The sequence below is a fragment of the Lissotriton helveticus genome, chromosome 6, assembly GCF_964261635.1.
Source record: "Lissotriton helveticus chromosome 6, aLisHel1.1, whole genome shotgun sequence".
Lineage (NCBI taxonomy): Eukaryota > Metazoa > Chordata > Amphibia > Caudata > Salamandridae > Lissotriton > Lissotriton helveticus.
Genome location: NC_136067.1, coordinates 1,685,004,449 through 1,685,021,393, shown reverse-complemented (window position 1 = coordinate 1,685,021,393; position 16,945 = coordinate 1,685,004,449). Strand labels below are relative to the sequence as shown.

At 46.1% G+C, this 16,945-nt stretch overlaps 1 protein-coding gene across 1 annotated transcript in view; it reads left to right on the top strand.

Moving 5' to 3' along the window:
- Positions 1 to 16,945, top strand: part of JAG1 (jagged canonical Notch ligand 1) — a 50,491-nt gene that overhangs the window by 13,097 nt on the left and 20,449 nt on the right. The window contains exons 3-6 of the mRNA XM_078649542.1: positions 7,077 to 7,128; positions 10,735 to 10,989; positions 12,751 to 12,811; positions 16,646 to 16,776. Coding sequence (XP_078505668.1) covers positions 7,077 to 7,128; positions 10,735 to 10,989; positions 12,751 to 12,811; positions 16,646 to 16,776 — 499 coding nt within the window. The remainder of the gene's footprint in view (positions 1 to 7,076; positions 7,129 to 10,734; positions 10,990 to 12,750; positions 12,812 to 16,645; positions 16,777 to 16,945) is intronic.

Below are 16,945 nucleotides of genomic sequence, written 5' to 3'. Positions count from 1 at the left end.
GGTCCAACTTTGACATGTGCCCGCTTTCGTCACTCTGTTACAGGTGTGCCCTGCTTCTGTGGCGCGCACGCAGACAGCCCGCGACCCAAACCATCAGGAGAGCTTTTAACAGGCAACCTATAGCGTGCACATACCACAATTGTACATTTATGACCGAGTGAAGGGCAGGGTATTGCATTTTACAAGAAATTTTGGCAGGGTACTCAAATTCCGAATCCCTCCCAGAGCGGAAAACAATGAGGCCTTTAACAGAGGAAGTATGAAACGACTGATTTGTTTTGACTGGACCCAGTGCTCGCTGCATACATGGACAATATATATCGCAGCCAACATTTTTTTGTCAGTCATCTACTTGACTGTTTGAGCAAGCCTCCCGATAAGCCAAACCTGCTCTTTGGTACCTGCTCTACTGGCACAAGTTGTAGAAAGTCCAGCGCTGCAGTGGAAACTGCTATTCTTCATGCCATATGGAAAAAAAAAAGTTTCAATATAAATGCAACCCTTCCCTCTGCTATCCTTTTTCAATCCAAATCACAAACTCTCATGTCCACTGCTCAAATTCCATATCTCCCTATACTAATTAACCACTAATCCTCTTTGGGTTCCAGAGTAGCGTGCTATTTGCCGAAAAAGCGCTTTGGCGCCTTGTCCTGGGTAGTAAGCGCTATATAAATGCAGTTACATTTTCTCTCTTTCCTTTTGATATACCTTATTATAATGCCATACCTCCGTTGCAAGTATTTGTTTACAAGTGGCAAGTTCCACAAAACTATTTTTTCAGCATCCCCTGTGTGGCTTTTGATGCCAAACTTGACTTTTCTGCATGTTCAAGAAGGGCTTTGTTAATGTAATCCACCCCCCAAAAAGTCATATGTCAAAACTTTCCCTCCTCTTACATGAATTGTGGTTATTGTGCCATACAAGAAGTAAGACTACCTGATAAAAAACTAACCGGGGGCACTCCTATGGGATGACAGATCCTTGTGGTTTCATGCTAGCATCTTTCTTCATCTTCCGCCCCTCCTACTAACGGTGATCACTCTCAACCTGGTCCAAGAAGGAGAAACCAGAGTGCCTGTCCCTGAAGTCTTGACATAGAATACATGGGCAGGCATTTTAAAATCTAGTTTTATGAGAACTGTTCGACAGATGTATTGCTGTGTGCCAGTAAATCGAGCATTGTCCGTGAACGTCTTTCATCAACTTTCTTTGTCAGCGATGATTCCTAAGCAATCAATCGGGTTTCTTATAAAGTGCAACTACTCAACCGTGAGGGTCTCAAGGTGCTAAGTGGTGGTGGTGAGACCGGGGGTCTGCGGTTCAGTGTAAGAGCCAGGTCTTGAGGTCTTTACTGAATTGTGCCAGCGATGTTGATTGCCTACGGTGCAGAGGCAGGGAGTTCTAGGTCTTGGCAGTGAGATAGGAGAAAGATCTTCCTCCAGCTGTGCCCTTACGGATCCGTGGTATGGTGGCCAGCGTCAGTTGGACGGAGAAGAGATGTCTGGTGGGAGTGTAGGAGAGGCGGTGGTTGAGGTATGCAGGTCCGGCCTTGTTACGAGTTAGCCTAAGTAAAGTAAATCTTTCTTTGCTTTGGGAGGGGGGTGGAAGTTGTGATAGGCGCAGTTAATTCTAAAGTAAATAGCCATTCTAGACTTATCTTGTACAGCGAGTCGCACCCGTTCTTCTGTGGCAAGCACATCTGTATGCTTTTGCACAAGCTGTGAAAGTGAAAAGTGTTCAGAGGCACCAAAGAGCTGATGAGACGAACAAGCAGCTCTTTTGGACTTCATGTACTTGCTGGTCCGTATGGTTCATTTCTACTTACCTTAACGTAGCTGGATCTGAACTTAAGACTCCTGGTGAGTACCATTGAGTTGGGTGACAAACATCTGTTATTCAGTGCCAAGATACCCTTCGCAGTGAACGTGCTCTTTACAATTACACATTTTATGTTATGGTGAACGGTCAGTGTGTTTGCTACGCACCCTCAATCAAACCGCAGGTTTTTTCGAGGAGCGCGTAATCTCTCCTGAACCAAGCAGTCGTTGGCTGGTGGGGTGCGCCTTAATAATTCCCCGCTTATCTGTAACAGTGTACTTTCTTTTGATTAAATAAGGTGTGTGAGCTGCAATGTGTCAGCAGGTTTCTGAAGTTGTACAAAGGTCGCCTCTGGACATGTGAAAAAAAAGTCTTTGTGGGTGTGCAAAGGTTGGGGTTGGGAGGGCAAGGTCTCAGAAGTGGTGTAAACCACAGTACTGAAGTTCTGAACCTGTGTGGGTCTTGTGTTTTCCATTGCATGGGTGGCAAAACGCTGAAAAGGAGCACTAGACCTCTCGCCTCGGTACCACTGCTCTATAGATTTGTAGACTCAGCATTTGGTCATGTCCTTTACCTGAGTGTAGTGTTGATACTTTGATCCCTTTGTATGTGTCCTACTTTACATAGTCTCATTCATAGTACCGCTACCTCCACACTGATATTGAAATTAGGCTAGTTATTGTGGGGAAAGGCACTCTGAACGTAATGGCGGACGTGTAGTAAGTCTTTTCACTTCAGTCCTTTTTCAACCCCATGGGGTAGGGGGCTTCTGTAGTAGACATTTGTTTGCAATTTCTCATTCCCAAATATCTATATGTTCATTTGTAATTTAAATTTGAATGTGGATTTTGTTTTCTTGGCTCGCTTCTCCCCAACCTTTTACTGTGATTCCTCTTTCAGTTGAGTGTCTACCTGTATGCTTTGCCTGTTTTGAGAATGTTCATGATGTTTTCACTTTGGATTTTCCCTCCTTTTCTATTCACCCTTCCCTAGTTTTCTCTCTTCATTGAAATATGCTGCAACCTTTGTGCATTGCCTCCCCGGATACTTATGTTTCTCTGTGACCTCAGCGAGGGTCGCTATCTTTTGTGTTTAGTATTGTACAGGTGCTAACACACTTATTAGGTGTAAAAGGTTGGATTACAATTACCATGTGATCACTGTTGCCCTCTCCGAGCCCCTTTTCCGGGGTCTGGCTGTAATTTCTCCCTTTGAAGGCATGTGACCTGTCTCCACTGTTGGTCTTGCAGATGCTTTGCAGTACTGTTTGCAGTAGAGATGTGACCTGTGGGCAGGGATCCCTCAAGGTCTTTGTCAGTGTTCATTAAATGGTTGGAGGGGTGGTGTGGTGGAAGTAGGTGCCACCTACTGTTGGCTCAAGACCCACTGCGGCCAAGACCTAAGGTGGGCGATGGAGCTATATAGCAAAGAGAACTGTGATGAACAGCCCAGATACAATTGGTATTTTCACACGTATTCACCACCTGAAAGTTTGCTCTGTAGTCACAGTGTAATGTGTTGGAGTCCTCGGCCAATTTCCCAGAAGTTGTGGTTCACTTTATCAAAACTACTGTTGCCATTGGTCGGGTGCTCTTTTTGATAGTTACAGCAAAGAGGCAAAGGCATGAGTAAGTGTTGATTCTAAACTGCCCTGCTGGGCAGAGTTGGCGGGCACAGTGGGAGGTGTGGTGAAACTTGCACTGCTGCAGCAGAGTTGGCGGCGTATACTGTGGGAATTGAGGTGAAATCTGCTCTGCCCTAACAGAGTTTGCAGGCCTGTGGGAAGTGTGATGAAAGTTGAACATCTGCAGGAGAGTGAGTTAGTGGGACGTGTGGTGAAACATGCACTGCTGTATCATAGTGCCAGAGCTGTATCTCACTCTTTCTAAGTGTGCCATCCTACACTCTTCGAACCAACAAGGAAGGTACTGTTCCTATCAGAAAAAAAGAAAGAAAGAAAATGGTAGATGAGATGTGGAGAGGAAATTCTAAGGATTATTTCCTGGTGCCCTAAACATCCCTAAGAATATCATGCTTCATCATCGGGCATATTCCTTGTAGGGCCCACACTGCAATGCCCTACAGGCCCACGAAGGGTGGCTTTGGCAGAGATCTTTTATTGTTCTTGCTGTATGATGGGTGCAAGTGTGAGGGCGTCCTAAATGAGTGGGGTGGAATAATAATGAATTCAAGAGTTAGGAACAAAATTGATAACACTGTCTAGGAGATACCCCAAAAATTATTTTGATATGATGGTTCTCCTGGCAGGATTAAAAAACGTAAAGGTGTCAGGGCTACTGTAGGGGCGTGATGTATCCAAGTCGTTTCAAGTCTATGGGTGCAGTTAGATCAACATGTTTCGCACCCAACGGTCCAAAAAAGGATCTAAGGCACTTCTTCGGGACCTAAATAAGGAGTATGGTAATTCTACCCCACACCTAAACTGTGATGTGTAGTATAGGTATTCACCTAAAACAAATACCTGGTTCGCTGGCAAAAATGATTGCCCAACCCTTTGTATCAATCATAAACATGTCCCATAGGTTGGCACAGAGGTTAGCGCACAGTGCTAAGTGGCTTCTATGCATGTAGTGCAAGAGACATACCCTACTCGCCTAGATTTCGGTTCTGTATCATAGTGCCAGAGCTGTATCCCACTCTTAAGTGTGCTACTCCACATTCTCACATGAAACTTTGACCTGTGCTTCTAAGGCACTGCAGTTTCGCAGCTGCACTAGCTCTCTGATCCAAACCCTTGTACTGTAAAGGATTTTAATGGCCAGTGCCATCCTAACTTGCTGGCCAATCCCGGGCGTGGAACACTGAAGCTCAGTGAGTGCTGGATTCCTGCCACAGTGAAGCAAAAAGGGAATGGGGTGATAGAGTAGAGCGTTCAGTGAACCCCATCATCTTTGGATCTATTGACCTTATGAAGTCAAATTGAAAATAGTCAAACATTTGGCCAGTCGCCAAATTTGAATAAATTCTGAATAAACATTTGTTTTTATTAGGTATTGCAGAAGGCCTGTAGACTGCGCCTCTTGGGCCTTTTTGCAACATGGGTGAAGCATTCTGCTTGTACATTGTAATGGGACCTACTTTGTGGCTCCTTTTAGAAACTCTAGCGGTTTCGCACCGCGCTCTTTGAATTGGGTTTTGGGCGCTTAAGCCTGCGTGGGAACGCCAAGTGGAGTGTACACTTCAAACAGCTTAAGCGCGTTTCCTTGGGTTGGGTTTAGAAATCCTTAAACCAACACCATGTTTTTTGTCAGCGCCACACTGGGGGCAGGGCGTCGGCCCCAAATCTCGCGTTTTTACAGGAAATCCCAGTAGCAGGCCTGCTCCTCGCGCGGGGCATTTTGATAATGACAATAATAACAGGTCTGAGCTGCGTGCCTATGAATAGGAGCCGGGCTACATGCCCGAGCCTGCCCGGCTTTGCTTCTCATATAAGCATTTTCCCACAGTTATCAGTGCACGAGATGGAATCCTGTTCGGCGCTGAATATGAAACATATTTAGGCCGCATTCCAAGACAGTGCCTGTCACTGGGTAACTTTTCCCTCGCAGCCTGCAAGCTCTGTCACGTCGTGAGAAGCGAGATTGCCTTGACTTTTTAAGTTAGCTTTACAGCTACACCTCGCAGGTGTTTGCTTTTCTGTCTGAATGTTTGCCTCTGGAACGTAATATTTACCTGCCCCGTGAATTTGACAAATGGCTCGATATCTGAGAGTCGAGTCGGGTGTTTGCAAAGAGTGCCTCAGAACATACCTTGTGACTGCGAGGCTCGGGGCTGTTTTTCGCTCCCTCACCCCGCCTAACCCCACCACCCTAAAAAAAAATGTATGTATTTATTTTATGCGTTTTTATATAGCGCGGACTTCACCCGAAGGTGTCGGAGCGCTTCACAGTAGGAACAGAACTGATACATGAGGAGAAAATTACAAGTGAACACATTACAAAAGCAAACGTTAAGTTAGTTACATGAGGCAAAAGTGACAATTGTGAGCAAACAAAATACAAGAGGTAGCAAACGGTGCATTACAGGAGGACAAAGTGACATATGTGCAAGTTACAAAAGCGTACAAAGTACAAGTAGAGGTATAGTACTGCAATAAATGGCAGACACTCAAACACAAGAGCAGTCAAAGGGATTTGGAGCACCCTGCTGACACGTCACTCTAACACAAGAACAAACGTTACGTAGGCAACGTTGGTTACCCCCTCCTCCTGGGGCCACCACAAGTAAAGGAAATTATGGTTTTACCTTGCAGGCCGGTCCTGGCCTGCAAGGCATTATAAGGGCCGGTTCTCCCAACAGGTGAATTAAAAGCACGGGTTGGCGGAGCTGCCGTGTGCCAAGCGGCCGTCTCGTAGGCGGGCACATTAGAGTGCGAGCTGGCAGGGCTATAGAATTCCACAATAAGTGGCCGAAGCGCTCTTTTTATTCGTTCCCGTCTCGCGATAGGAGATTAAAGGGAGTCGGAGATAGGCGCTGGCGAGCTTCCAGCCCAAGCGCGCCCGTGTGAGCAGAGGGATGCCTTTGGTTGTTAATGGAATGTGCAGATCTCATTGGCAGATTAGTGCCTCTGTAAATGTGCCGCGGTGATGAGCCCCGTTTTTTCCGAATGGCTAGGCCGCACCGCGCTGGCTTTGTTTTAAACCAAGGGAGCGTTCCCTCCTCTCCCCCACCAGGGCAAGATTCATCCCTTCTTTCCTGCGTCACCTGATACTTGTGGGAGCAGGGAAGGGCTCGCGCATGGACAAAGCTTTCAAAGAGGTGCTGAAAAAATGTCCCCAGAGGATGCTCGGCCCAGACTTTAGTAGCACCCCCTCGCTCCCAGCACAGCAGCGAGCCGACTGATGTATCCGAATTTTTCTGGGCAAAATAAAGTTTGTTTTCAGCTGTGTGCGGTTTACAGGAATAGGTTTGTGGGTGGGTGCACGGGCACTTGGCGGTTAAATACATAAGTTTCCTTAGTGGGAACTGAGATGCGCACCTCGAGGTGAAAGGTTTCTGCTAATCCCCCCGGATAAGGTACTTTAAGGGGTTTCAAGAGGATTGCTTTGGCCGCGATTCTAATCTGTTTCCTGTGGAGATGGAAATAGATGCGACTTCATACAAGGTGACCGAGTTCTGTATGTGAACCAAATGCCTCTTGGAGTTTGAATCAATGCAGTGACTTTAGTACTTGTGTGTCCTTTTGTTGTGTAGCTTGTGAAAAGTTGCTGAATCTGTATTTTTTTCTGTTTTTGCAGCGCTCCTACACATTGCTGGTGGAAGCGTGGGATTACAATAATGACACGAACGGTAAGTATAGAGCCATTGCTAATTATAGCACTACCTGTGAAACAATGTTCTGCGCTTGGCCTGCGACCAACAGGCGTTCATCTGTACGGGTTGTGTGGGCCAAGCAAGCTGTGTCCGCCATTTTGCTTTGCGTATGTCCACTCTTATTACAAACCATCTTTAATGGACTTTATTTACCCGTCTCCTGGCTGTGCGTGGTTTTTTTTTAATCGAGAGGGGTTGCCAAGTAGCGGGCCTACTGTGGTCCACAGCTAAAAGTAAGAACATTCTTACACTGCAGTAGAGGAAGTATTTAATTAGAATTGATCCACAAAGGCCTGCTCCCTGCCAGAGTTTCAGGCTCACCCCTATTTAATTGATTACATGTTGATACATTGTATAAAAACGTGCTCCCAGTGTCTGAAAACCTGGTGGGACTCCATCACTTGGGAACTGACGTGGGAGACCCCCTAATATTCATGGCTTAGTGACCAGGTGCCTTGTGCATTCATGAGTATGTTTGTTGCTAATTGGCCCCGTGTTAGCATAGCCTGGAATAGTTATGTAGGAGTCATTTTATTATTAAATGCGTTTGTAGGAAACAATATTTTTTATGTTGTTCTGTTTTTTACGTACAGTTCGTAGTGACCACTCACTTTGGTAGCACAGCTTCTTAACCGGTCCCAGGATGCTTGTTTCCGGTCCAGGGAGGATCTGGCCTGGCAGTTGGGTTGCACTGTTCCCATGAGGCACAGGGTCAAGACTGATTTGCATATGGCTGGGTCCAAACTGGGGTGGCTTAGTGAGCAGAAGAATAATGGATGAGGCCCAGATCTGTGACTGGGCGGGTGAGTGTCTGAAAAGTTTCAGCAGTCCGTCCATCATCTTATTTTGTTTGCTAAACACAACAAGTGCCACAAAGATCACCCTACAATTTTTTTTTTTAAAGTTTGCTGGAGTACGGTTTACAGTTTTGCTCGCTTTCGCCCCTGCGTGTGAACGGCAGTGACATGCCTATGTATTTTCACCTGTCATGGCGCCCGTTTGGGCTTAGACGTAGGCACTTGTGCAGTCCAGCGTCTGGCTCGGGGTAGGCCGAGGGATGGACGGTCTGTGATTGTATAATATGCTCGGAGGGGTTGTGGGTGGAAGACAGGAGTGAGCGGTTTCCAAATGCGGTAGAATGCAATGGAACTAATGGGCTGTGGGGTAAACACAAATAAACTGAGCAGCTGTGTGCACCAGGCCCTTCTTTTTATCTCAGACGCCAACCGTTTTTTTCTCTCCAGCGGGTTGGTATTCGACTGGCAAGAACTACCGTATCGTGGGAATTTCTCTCAAATGTAAACCAACACTGCAGCCAACTTCACGGGTCTCTAAATGGATAATGACTCTTCCAACTTGTCAAGGTTTCAGGTCAGCGGAGTTTAAACGAGCTGTCGATGCAATTATGGAGGTCATTTTTTTCTCCATTCCTGGGGCTTCCTGAGGCCGCCCTCGGTGCTTATTAACGGCGCCCGGGTGGCCCGCTGCTGCTGGGCGCTGGGCTCTCTCCTGGTTCGGGGGGTCGCGTGCTGACAGGTGGGCTAGAGGGGGGGGGGGGGTCGGTCTGGGGCACTGAAGAGCTGGCTGTGCTGGGTTTATGAAAATGTTTTCATATGGTGATGGCTCCTGCCAGGTGCTGACTGGGTCATGTTGTGCCCGCATCAGGCGTTATGTAAACAGCTGTATTGTTACAACGTGTGTTCAGAGGAGCGTTATGCCATGTTAGGGCTGGGGCAGACTTCCCATTCTTTCCTGTCATATTGAAGCTGTTTATGGAAGTCTCTATTCTTAATTGTAAAATATCCCGGGGCTACTGGCAATATGATGCCTTTTTGGTGTTTGAATAATGGACCTTAAAGGGGCATTTACTATAATATAATACTCCGGCTGTCTTTTCGAATCACTGGAATGGATTTCATCTCCACATTCTGGACACGTAATTATTGGCGCTTGGTGTTGATTGGACACAAGGGGAGGAATTTGGCATGCAGTGCCATGTGACCCTGGAGGGCAGCCAATTTTCAAATACTCCCATCTAGTGCCTGCTGCCCATTGGGGGTAACGAGGGTGACGCGTAATGCCTGTATGTGGCTGGCACTGCCCGTGGGTTTGATTGGTTTAGTTCCGAGTTTATTGGAAAGTTGCACTTTGCTGTGTGTTGTGCAGGTGGAGTATGCAAGACCTGCATGGGTACTGCGCTGTCGGGCATATTTTTCTCAGTGCCTGCCATTGAAGCGGTCATGATGCTGGATAGATATGACGTTAGCCAATACCGATATATGCAACAGTGATCGATATATTTAATGGGACAATTGGTAAGACCACTTAAGTTTTAGCTTCATTTCACTGCGAGTTAAGGCATTCTGCTCTTTTAAAAGAAGCACCTAATGGCAATGTGTGCTTTATGAGACCAAATATGTTTGCTTTTAGGGATATTTTTATATGAGCAAGGGCTACAAACATTTACCCCCAAAAAACAAGCACTGGCAAAGCCAAAAGGCTATCAACCAACCCAGATATATTGGCTTTGTATTGCTTATTCTTGTGTGATTTGAAGCTGTTTCACTGCTGCCTTGTGCCTGGTTACAAGCCAGTAGTCGATGCCCAGGCATGTTTGTTGATGGTACATACAAGTGTTTTAGCAGCCTTGGAGGTGGCTTCCTCTGCACCCTTTGAAAAGGAGCCTTTGTGGTGCTGTTGGTCGAGCTGCCTGCCTTTTGCCGTGTGCCTGGGCGTTTGCTTGCTGTCTGAAGAATCTAGAGGCTGCAGTCACCGTGCTGCCAACAGCAGGTCGTAAGGCGGTGTCAGATCGCTGCGGTCACAAGACCTGGACTTCAGAGTGAAATACCACAGAGATGTACTATGTTCCGGCTTCATGCGAAATATTATTTGAAACAGATGCAGGGCTTGGAAAAAAGCAGGCCATTTTTTTGCTCCCATAATCCCAAACTCTGGTCGATGTCGGGCACAAATTCTGAACTCCTTGTCAGATGCTTTCAAGAGTGAAAGCGAGGAGGAAAGGGAAATTTGTCCCACAGGTATAAAGTAATTTGTGCTGTGTACACAAATCCCTGTGAGCCAACCGTGAAAATCCATTAAGGAATGAGGCCCAACATCTCAAGTGGTTGTTAATTTGCATGCTGTCCCCCTGCCAAATTTGAGTGAAGTCACTTATGTCAATGTTTTGGCAAGTCATTGGCTTCCTCGCAAAACAACTAGCCTTGTGGCATTCATACCTGCTTAAAGGAGCGTCGGACACACAGGTTAAACCATTGCTTCTGCTTTTAATTTTTTTTTTTTTGAAGGTTCATTCCTTTTATTCAACCCAAATCTAACCATTTTATTTTGAAATGTTGTAAATCCTGAGGTTGATTTGATTATAAGATATATTTTTTGACTTGCTCTCACTTGCGTAAGCTATGTCCCTCTGTAGCATTTACTGCTTGACATTAGACTAGACCTGTAGGCTTGCTTTGTAGAAATGTTTGTTTTGATGTAGGGTGTTCTGTTGAAGCTGGAAAGCTCTGCGACCGTCTCTTCAATAAGTATTTGTGTTTAATATTCTATTTCTTTCGATTTTAGATCCTGGTGACATTATAGAAAAGGCGACACACTCTGGAATGATCAACCCTAGCCGACAGTGGCAAACGCTGAAGCACAACGCCGGCATGTCGCACTTCGAGTACCAGATCAGAGTAGTTTGCGATGAGTACTATTATGGCTTTGGCTGCAACAAGTTATGCCGACCAAGAGATGACTTCTTTGGACACTACAACTGCGATCAAAATGGCAACAAAACATGCTTGGAAGGATGGATGGGCCCAGAGTGCAAGAATGGTATGCGCAAACATGGTCTTCTTGGTTATAACTCGATTACTTAAAGTCTCAAAATGTGCATAAAATGTGTTATTCAAGTGTCTGTGGTCTTGTACAGAGTTGAGATGCTGTTCTTTTTTAACAAAGCCGAAGGGCCAACAGAAATACAACTGTGTGACCTTTTTCTAAACCTTGTGCTGCAGTTTCTCATGGTGGCGGCTCATATTTAACATTTACTGTTTGTCTTGGAAAAGTGGTCAACAGCACAATATTACTTTTCAGGGAAGAGGAGATTGTTATTGATGACATGGTTATAGAACAGCAGTTTTATGGGGGCTAACATTGCAGTGTGCAACATTATTGGCAAGGAAGAGGGTTTTTGGAGAGTTCATCTGATCATTAATGCCTTTGGTACCGGGTGGGTCAGAATAGGCGGGAGCTCGGACTGAATCATTTGTTCTGACATGAAACCACGAAAGTTGTATTGTGTCCTTTGACATTGAGCGGTGCTTATGGCCAACCCGCAATTTTGACCTAGACATAGACCAACTAGAATCTAACTGGCTTCTCCAACAAGTAGCTCGTGAGCTACTGGTAGTCTCCTGCTACCTTTAAGGAGCTCTACAGGGTGCAGCCCTGCCTACTAATTGGAAGGTTTTGCATTGTTGAATTAATTCCTCATTGGCAAAAAATGTTTACATTTCTGTGGACTACCATGCCTGATGCACTGATGTGATCACTGCTGGCAAATGTAGCATATGGTGGATGGCCACTAATTCAGTCTTGTGTGAAGTGGTCCCTAGTAAAGCGCTCGTAATATTAGTAGCTCTGGATGATTTCCATTGAACATAAGCAGCTCTTGTTACAGAAATGGCTGGAGACCCCTGATCTAACTGGTATCTAGTGTTCTGGAAAAGTTAAGGTGCTAGCATGTAACCTCCACCTTAGTAACCACCCCGTCTGAAGCGACAGTGAGGTCCACTTTTGACTCGCACCCCTATTCACCCAGAATGCCTTCAGTTCTGGCTTTTCAGTTCTGTGGGGGTTTTTTTTGTTTTGTTTTAAGCTATGCAGAGGTCACATCAAACAAAAAGATATCATTTTATGTGAGTCTCTTTCTTCATGAGCATACTGTTTCCTGTTAATTTTGTCGAAATTGGGGAATCTGTAACACCTCGCCTTCTGTAAAGAGCCCTAGAAGAGATTAATTGTAGTAACATAAAGAAAGGGCTACACATGACATGTTTAAGAAACATAGTATTTGCAACAAGGCACCCGGTCAAGTGGTTTCTTATCTTGGATGGTGAGGGGCACAGCTTTCAATGTACTTAAAACCATAGTTGTCCTCTTTAAGGCGAGGATGGCCAAATGTATTCCACAATTTCAGTAGATTCAGGCAGAATGAAATGAAGGCGAGGGTTTCATGCTATCCAGACAGAATACAATACATTTATATAGAATGAATGTAGATGGAAATAAATTGAACAAGATATATTCCTAATATCTGGTGTGGATCTGGCCCTCCAAATCTTGTGTTGGGCACCCCTGTGTTAAACTCTGAGGCAGACTAGTAGCCCTTGATGATCCAGAGTCTTTGAAGAGGGAAATACCGGTGGCAGCAGAATGCCACAGGGCACACTGGTCCGCATTGGGTCCGCAGTGGTAATGTTTTTATGCTTGGCAGATACAAGAGGCTGGGCACAGATGAAACACATTCCTCTGGGCTTGGACTTGCTTGGGTTTTGCTGGCTGATTCATCCCTGTGTGCTCTTTTCTTCACAGCAATCTGCCGCCAGGGCTGCAGTCTGAAGCATGGCACTTGCAAAGTTCCAGGAGAATGCAGGTAAAAACCCAACCTCTTCTTTGTCATCTTGTGCCAAAAGGCTGCCTAAATTTCAGTGTGTCTGCGTGACCATGATTAAATGCTTTATAATAGAGTGACAGTGGAGAGTGTCGTTTTGTCTTCTTTTCCTGTAAGTTGTGGTTGAGCAAATTGAAGAAATGTGCACCCTTCCCTAAGTCGCTCTAAAACTCTTGGCGGTAAGAAGGATGCAGGTCAGTTGAAGGTGATGCTGATGAGAGCCAGTTTAGCACTTCTCCTGCCTCTGGTATTGCCTTTCCCTCGCCCCCTCTGCCCGCTCAGTGGGCAGAAGTGAAGCATTCTTCAGAGTGGGATTAGTTAAATCTCTTGCTTTCTTTGCTGTTGGGAGCCAGGCTCTGAGTGCTGAGAGGTTAATAGCTGGGAAGGAATCTTGTCGGGAGACACAGATGAATGCAGACTGTGGCCGCAGAGCTTTGATGTTGGGTCCATTCTGGCCCAGGCCCTGAGACGCAGTCCTCCACATTCTGCCAGTTTACCAGATATTGCACCCTTGGCGTGCATTTTGGCTTGTGGCATGGATTGTGTGTTTATGCAAGTGGTTGCTAAAGTGCTGGCTTGTTATGGGGGTTACTTTACAGCCCCAGTGCAGCCTTAGTGCAGTAGTTTGCAAGAGCCTCTGCGCTCACCGGCTGGGTAGGATACAGGGTCTGTCTGTGAATGTTCGAGGACGGCTGCAGGTTCTTCCACGGTGTCTCCAACCAGTAGCTCATAAGCTAACATAGCTCTCCAGCTACCTCTGAGTAGCTCACCTGTGTGAAAGCCCAGTTTATTACATTAGAAAGCTTTTCCTTCCCTGAATTATAATACTTATAAAAAATAGAAATTTTATAGCACTAATAATATTAGTAGCGGTCAATGTGTTTCATTGAACAGAAGTAGCTCTCAGTACAGAAAATGTTGGAGACCCCTGTGACACTGCAGTTTTACACACCTAGCAATCTGCATTCCTTGGTGTGTGCTCTACACGCGCCTGTGGTGCTCTAAAGTGCATGTGATGGGTTTGCCATGCACGACTAGTTATGGGAATGGTGCTTGTGGCTGTATTTTTTGTTTTCCGTGCTCAGTCGTACTTCAGTGTGGTTGATGGTATGCCGCAGGATTTATTTTGTTAAGCTTTAATAGCATTTCGAACAGAAATGTTCACCAGGACAGTAGTGGTTCATAGCATGAAAGGGTGATTCAGAGGTATCGAAGTGAGTGACTGAGGTGAGTGATCTTACTCGACGTATCTCCCTAAACAGAGAAGAGAAAGAGAGAGGAGGCAGCAGGGATTATATCTGTCAGTTTATAATGTGAAATAAAGGAGACCGAGGAGGGGCGTTAATTAAAGTAATATCCAGTAATAGTGGGGTGACTGAATTCTTGTGGTGTCCTTCCCTCAGTGAGTGACCTCCCCGCTTGGGCCCAGTGTCAGGCCTGGTTCGCACCACTGGAGTTAGCCAGATGCTGGCCTGTCCCTCCGCTGATACGCAAACAATAGTGTCCGCCACCAGTGGTCACAATGGACGTCCCTGGTGGGAGGGGCGGGGGGCCCCCAGCTCGGACAGCCGCCTTTGTCTCCAGATTTTGAGGCCCTTTCTCTTTCCAAAGCTCACCTCCCACTCACTGCCCAGACATGCACTGCTGCTCTTGTTTGCTTAAGGTGCAACTTTCCCACGCCTCATTTGCATACTTGTTTCTGATCAACTCGAAGTTGTCTCTTGCGGCGAGCGTCTGTGGCCCCCAAACTTTAATTATAAGCTTTACTTCTAAGCTTTTCATCCTATACCTACAGGAAAAATCATAATTGAAAATTCCTGGTCGAGGGGGCTGAGTGTGTTTATTCCATAGTCCCGTGCATTACTTTCCTCAGTTCTCCCTTGCCAACAATACCAAGTTTGCTTTCTACAAGCTCCAGTTTCTCACGAGAAAGTTAATTGGGCACGTTACATCCGCATAGCTGCAGGACTGGCTGTCTTCGGGGAGTTGGTTTCTAGCCGCTGCACGCTCGGGGGTTACCCGGCGTCTGGCCTGGTTTGTGTTGCTGGGCATTGACGTTTTAATCTGCGCTTTCTAGCGGCGTGCTCCGTTCTTCCAACTAGGCCCTAAAATCCGTCACGAGCAAGTGATTTCAGTGGCCAATATTTTGCATTTGTGGGTGGCGTTGATAGATCCTAGCAAAGAACATTCATGGTCCCGTTTAGTCCTTTCATATGCATTTGTGAAATCGGAGGTTACAGAACACCCCCCTCCCCCATGCCACCAAAGAACACAGTGTAGCGGGGGAGAAAGAACCCCTAAGCACAATGAATGTGTGTAAAAAAAAAAAAAGGAGAAAAAAAACTTGAGGAAATGTCTCCAGGAGATAACAATACCCCGCCCCCACTTTGTAATGAGGAAGCGATTTTTTTTCTCCCGAGGGAGCGGAAGGAGGGGTGAAGCTCACCTCCGGCAGAGGGTGATTAGTCTTTGGAGCCCTGTGTTTTCTCATGATGGGGATTAGCCGGTCGGTCTCGGTGAAGCTTTAGAAACCGCGAAGCTTCGCAGACTCCCGTGCAAGCCAAGGGGCTCATCTGTGGCGCGCGAGACTGCGTGGGAGGGGGGTGTGGCGTGGCGTGGCGGCCTGTCACTGACAGTCCTATGCACCTTTCTGCCTGCTGCCATGAAGAGAAAGACAAGAGTACACCAATTGGCGGGCTTTATTGAGTTAGGACGTTAGGAAATGAAATGGCCTTACACCAAAAGAATAAGAGATGTTTGCAAACGTTTACATGGCAGAATTAAGTGTTGCATGACTAAATGAATGTTTACATGTAATACAATTTGCTTGTGCAAGTGCTGTTTCCATTGGGGGCATCAGTAGGTGGGAGGAACTGTGGCTGTTTTCCCCAGGCCCATCTTATTTGGAGGGCCCCGGGCTGCCACTGTTAAATGTATTTGCATATTATGATCAGTTGGGCAACACCAGCCTTCTCTAGATGTCTGCACATTCTGGTGACCCCTCAAACGATATCCAAGGTCATAGTCTTTCTTTTGAAAGAGGTCCTGTTGCACCAAAGAGGACCCCAGCATTACTTTAGAGGCCCGGGGCCCCCAAGCCTTCAGACAGGTCTTCTTCCCACTCTGTTGCAGACAGAGGCCCTGGCTATCCAGCTATAACCTGGATCGCCTTCTCTGCGCTGACCCTTTCCATACCAATAGAGAACCCCCAATTTGTGACTACTGTTTGAGGAAAACTGTTCAGTTCATATATTACAAATAAGTATTTTACCTTGGGTGATATATATATAATCAAGGCTTATTTAGGGTCGCTTTTGGCTGCGAGGTCAGTGTGCAGGTCAGACAAATTGTTGTTTGTTAAGAAGGAACACCGAGTTCTGAATCCGTGTGACTTTATACATCTTAACTGTTACCTAGAATAGGTGTGTTTTGGCCATGTTGCCAACGTTTTGATTGGCCTAGCTTTACTCGTGTCTACAGCTAAGAGTCATATCTTACTGTACTCTGTGGCGGTGCAATTTGGTATCCACTTACAGATCTGTAGTCCTCGCCAACCTAGAACATTTTAATGCATACTCAGCATTTTGTCTCATCAGAGAGTATTTTGGGGTTGCCGTTCAGGGTTCGCGAGAGCCTCTCTTGGGATAGTTGTTTTAATCAGTGGGTTAGATCTGAGACCTAGGCAGACTTCTGTACCCTCACTTTGAGAATACCCCAATTCTGTGGATTTCAAAATGTGGCCTTATTCACCAATAAACTTGTTTTTTTGTTTACATTTTATAATTGTGGTTACTAAGTGTGTGCTTATGTTCACAGGTGCCAATATGGGTGGCAGGGCCAGTACTGTGATAAATGCATCTCGCACCCCGGATGTGTCCATGGCATTTGTGTTGAACCCTGGCAGTGCCTCTGTGAAACTAACTGGGGTGGCCAGTTGTGTGACAAAGGTAAGCGCTTCTTCGTGGTCCTATCTGTCAGATTAGAACTGTAGTAGTCTGTCTTTACTATCCCTGTGTGTGTGTGTGCTGTGTTTGTGTACTTTGTGGTGTCTACGTGCATGCACGTATGTGTTGCGTTTGTGTGTGTGCAATTTGTCACTATTAGCTGTAGGGGGCA